The 5480-nt window shown below is 31.8% G+C and overlaps 1 protein-coding gene across 2 annotated transcripts in view; it reads right to left on the bottom strand.

Moving 5' to 3' along the window:
• Cdc14 (cell division cycle protein 14) overlaps window positions 1–1476 on the bottom strand; it is a 283378-nt gene extending 281902 nt beyond the window's left edge. The window contains exon 1 of one of the 2 annotated variants that reach the window (XM_068360567.1): window positions 827–1475. In XM_068360567.1, the coding sequence (XP_068216668.1) occupies window positions 827–875 (49 nt within the window). In that variant the 5' untranslated portion in view covers window positions 876–1475. Of the gene's footprint in view, window positions 1–826 lie in introns of both variants that reach the window. The other variant, XM_068360559.1, reaches the window with a different exon arrangement.
• Window positions 1477–5480: the final 4004 nt, after the last annotated feature.

A 5480-nucleotide genomic window follows, 5' to 3' on the forward strand; every position in this document is an offset into this window, starting at 1 on the left:
TATATACATCAAAACACTATATTTCGAATGCAAATACATATAGGCCTATAAACAACAAATGTTCAAAATGAGTCATTAAAGTCAAGGTATTTTTGTTTGCATTTGGTTAATTATTTCCCCTTTAAAGAAATATTATTTAAAATATCTTTTAAGCTATTGTGATATTCCTTAAAATAATTTTTAAGACAGATGTTTGGCAAAACAAGTACCAATATTTCCTTCGAATTAAAGAAATATTTAATAAGTTAAGTGTCACTTGTAGGTAAATACTATGGAAAAACGTAATTTTACTCTCATCATAAATAATACTTAAATTGTTATATCTAATAACAAGAATATCAATCCATAAGAGTTAGACCCATCATGTGTAATGGCAATAAATTTGGGCTGCATAGACCTTACGTAGTTACGCCCACCTTTTCCAAGCCGATCATTCATCCTGCCGGTAAAATGTCAAAATTGGGCCTACACTGATACTTTAAAAAAAGGGGCTAATTCATAATTTCTAGTAATGAGTTTAATTTTAGTTCATTTATAGGCCTAAACATATAGCCTGCGATTATGTATTATCCCATATTACTGATAAATTGATTCTACTTGATATATTGATAGAAATTATATAAAAAAATTAAAAAAGATTTTATAAGGGCTAAATCATAATTTCAAGTAATGAGTTTAATTTTAGTTCATTTATGGGCCTAAACACATTGCCTACGTTTATGTACTATCTAATACTGAGATTGATTCTACTTAATATTATATTGATAGAAATTATTTATATTAAAAAATCATTTAAAAAAGAAACATGCTGTATTTTATTCCTCACCTTTCATATATTCAGCAGCACATACCAGAACTTCACTAGGGTCCTCCATGACTGGTGTACTTTAAAATATAATTCTTAATATTATAATTTTTTTACAATTTCAAAGTCCAAATTAATACTGTCCTTTACTAACTAGTAAATTATAACCCGAAACCCGTCTTGGTTTGTGAATTTGATCGATCGCTCCGTAAAAAAAAATAAAAAATAAAAAAAATCGAAAATAATTTACTATAAACACAACCTCCCCTTAACCATTATTCATTTAGTCCTTCCCTGCTTCGCTTCACTAAAAAATGGGAGTTTGGGCTTTTCGGCAGCTAAAAATCTAAGATCACTCGTGAATATGTTTGCAAAGAGGAAGAAGACGAACTACCATGAATGCAACATTACTACTTCACTACGACACAACACTGCAAATAGGAGCCCTTTGCTGGCATATGGTATTTCTACCGTGGATTCCCTTCGACCGACGCCTTAATTTCACTCTTACATAGCACCTTCGGTATCCGATAGCACTAATCCACTACCTTAGACGAACGAAAGGTAAAAATTTCTAAAAGAACGGCGGGCTTTTTCACATAAAACTCATCTCAGCGAAGGGATCTGTCCGTCTTACACCGAGGCCATGTTGGTTTTAAATGCTTTGAAAATACGCGAGCCAATCACAGGTCTCTCCTGCTGCCGACGTGAGCTGCCAAAGAGTGCTCTGATAATCTCTTTATTTATTCTAAGTATATATTATATACAGTTTCCGTTGGACGTTCAAGATGAAGCAAGTATATATTTTTATTTATATATAATAAAATATTATTGGTATTGTTGATAATTCGTTTTGATAAAATATAAACCTTTCCAACAATGGCAACTATTGCGACTGAAGGAATGGCAACACCGCCATATCGATCGGTGTGTATATTTACTTTAATTCGTTTCAATTCATACCTGAAATAACATATGTAACAAATTAAGGATTTGGTGTATCTCTTAATCTGATCAATACGCAGCATCAAACTGCCTAACTGTGAAATGACAGAAATAAGTGTAAGCACGGCGTAGTACGAATCATCGTATACCATTCGAACAATTGCACAATTCATTTAACATCGCCTCCGATTCATTTGCTTATTTGAGGAAAGGTGTGTTCTTTACGAGACCTACAAATGAAATTAATAAAGATATTACTACAATCTAGTCAGAAAAAAATTCAGTATAAAGAAATAATAGTATATATCAGTTACATTCATTTGAAAAGTTTTGTTCGCGAAGCTGAGAAATTTGTAAAGATTACACCTTGTTAACAGACAGATCAATCATCCAATATGCCTTGGAAGATTTCAAATAATTTTCTAGCCAAAAATTAGCCATTGGGAAAAATATCCAACGTTCTAGATAAAATCATACAGGTGGCATATATAAAACCGCCAACGACCAGTCCTGCTGCCTCTTATTTCTTGTTCTCCGCTTACAACTCTTGGCTAACTTACCCCGGCGTTCACAAACATATGCAAGCAGGATGGGTCCGTTCCCAACGAATAGTTCATACATGAATCCATCGATTTCTCTCCATGCAATAAAATACTTCTGCGTCTTCGTGCTATGGCGAAGTACATTCCTTATAATGCAACAAAGAAACGCATAAATTATTTGTTTTACTTATATTCTAGCTTTATTGTCTGTTTACTAAATTTAAGCTGTACCCTTTGATAAAGCGTGGTCATTTTTTTTCCTTTTGTATTACGGTACAAACCCAAAGAAATATTGTTATTAGAACAAAGGCTGGATTATGCTTGATTAGCATTATCAAAATGCATCCTTACGAAAGAACATATATATATATATATATATATATATATATATATATATATATATATATATATATATATATATATATATATATATATATATATATATGGGTTTTGCAGATCTTAAAGCCAATAGGGATTTTAAACAGAGTTTTAATGAACATGCGCACCTGGTTCAATAAAAGAATACCCTTTCGCTAGAAAAAAAAGGTGGGGGGCGTGTATACCCTTGGAGGAATAATGGACCTACCTCCCAGCAGCTTGAAAGCAGGTTCCTAAGTAGGTACCTGTTTTTTCTTCCTTAGAGAAGCCTATGACATCGGCAAACCTTGTAATAAGATACAGCCATTGTATTAGCCATGAAAAGGGTATTTACCAACATTGACTGACCGATGCAGTAAACAAGTCGGCCTATTGATCGTTTCCCTTTTCGTCACTTCGTTAGTAAACAATAATAGACGCAATGTGTGACAGTGAATCACAATTAGACCTATAAAGAAGAATGAATTATATACCGGAAATGATCAGCTCAAAATGGCTACACTGATTAGATAGCATAGGTCTATTTCCAAAAGGTCTAACGTTTCATATTTCATTGTCATAGAATACATGCAATGAGAAAAGATATGTGGAGAAACGTTTACCAGATCAGAGGGCCACACCAAGCTCCTGACAATTTTTCATGTGGAGAATGCAAGGGAAAAATTTTTTAGAAATGTGCAAAAAAAAAATATGACATTAAAATTGAAGAAGAACGAAAGTATAAAAAACAAGAACTCAAGAAAGAAACAAAATGTAAAGTGACAAATGAAATTAAAAGAAAATTAGAAGAAACGAAAGCAGAAATGACCAAACTGAGGTGTTTAAACAGTAATGGCGAAAGAAATTATATAGGAGAACTTAACACTAAAGAAGTAGTAATAGTAATGAAGATAAGGTTAAGTGTGATAGACGTAAAAGGAAATTATAGAAACAGGATGAAAAGGATAGATTTTGTGTGTTGTGCAATAAGGCAGACGATCCAACTGAGCATATGTTTAGCTGTGAAGAATTAAGACAATTTAGAAGCAGTGGCATAGAATCTAAGAAGTTAGAATCCCCAATCAAAGAAATTACCCAATGTATTAGACAGGCTATGGAAGTTAGAAATAAAGTTATGCAAGCTGTGCAGTCGGTGTAGGAGTGTAGGAAGTAACTAATGGCAATGAACTTTCTAGCCTACAGATTGCAGAGCTTTGCGCCTACGCTTCTAGTAGTGCAATGAACTTTCTAACCAACAAATTGCAGAGCGTTGCACCTACGCTTCTAGTAGTGTGCCCACAATCATAGCGTTGTGGGTCAACGAGGAACCTGGAGCGGACCGCAATTATAGATAATCTAGAAAGAAGAGTTAAGCCAAATTGGTTATCTGAACTTACCTCAATCAAGACACATGGCTAGTGACCAGACAGTCAATGACCCATCTCTCACCTTGATTGGAAGATTAAAATGGTCAGAAGTAACTTAAAAACCACGTGGGTGGAGAGAGAAACATTATTATCATTATTATTATTATTATTATTATTATTATTATTATTATTATTATTATTATTATTATTATTATTATTATTATTATTATCTGCTAAGCTACAACCCTGACTGGAAAAGCAGGATGCCATAGACCCTAAGGCTCCAACGGGGAAAAATAACTTTTATTATTATTATTATTATTATTATTATTATTATTATTATTATTATTATTATTAGCTGGTTGAAAAAAATCGGATGCCATAGGCCCAAGGGCTCCAACCGAGAAAAAATAACCCTAATTATTATTATTATTATTATTATTATTATTATTATTATTATTATTATTATTATTATTATTAGCTGGTTGAAAAAAATCGGATGCCATAGGCCCAAGGGCTCCAACCGAGAAAAAATAACCCTAATTATTATTATTATTATTATTATTATTATTATTATTATTATTATTATTATTATTATTATTATTATTATTATTATTATTAGCTGGTTGAAAAAAATCGGATGCCATAGGCCCAAGGGCTCCAACCGAGAAAAAATAACCCTAATTATTATTATTATTATTATTATTATTATTATTATTATTATTATTATTATTATTATTATTATTGTTGTTGTTGTTGTTGTCGTTAATATTATTATTAGCTAAGTTACAACCCTAGTTGGAAAAGCAGGATGCTATAGACCTAAGGACTCCAACCGGGAAAAATAACCCAGTGAGGAAAGAAAATAAAGAAATAAACAATCTATGAAGAAACTGATATACTAATAAAATATTTTAAGAAGAGTAACAACACTAAAATCAATATTTTTAAGATGTAAAAGGAAGATACATTCATCAGACAAATTCTATTTATTTCAATACCGCTAAGGAAAAAAAACTGATATATCAAAACAACATTTCTATAAAAAGTAAAATTTCTATAAAGCCTAGATATCTAATATGAAAAAATGTGCAGTGTGCACGAGATCTTAGCATATATTCTAACTATAGGCCTATTATTCATTTGATATTCCAAAGACAAATTCAAATTTAGTCATTTAAACACAAATGATGGATATTATATGAATAAATGGTAGAACAATGGAGAGGAGAAAGATCAGAAGCCTCAATTTTTATTCCAGCTGTGACCAAGCTGTGGAATGATCTTCTTAGTCTTGTGTAGTGCCATAGCCTCTGTACCATGGTCTTCCGCTATCTTGGGTTAGAGTTCTCTTGCTTGAGGGTACACTTGGCATACCATTTCATCTGATTTCTCTTCCTCTTGTTTTGTTAAAGTTTTTATGGTTTATATAGGAAATATTTATTTCAGTGTTGTTACTGTTTT

The sequence above is a fragment of the Palaemon carinicauda genome, chromosome 2, assembly GCF_036898095.1.
Source record: "Palaemon carinicauda isolate YSFRI2023 chromosome 2, ASM3689809v2, whole genome shotgun sequence".
In the NCBI taxonomy this organism is placed as follows: domain Eukaryota; kingdom Metazoa; phylum Arthropoda; class Malacostraca; order Decapoda; family Palaemonidae; genus Palaemon; species Palaemon carinicauda.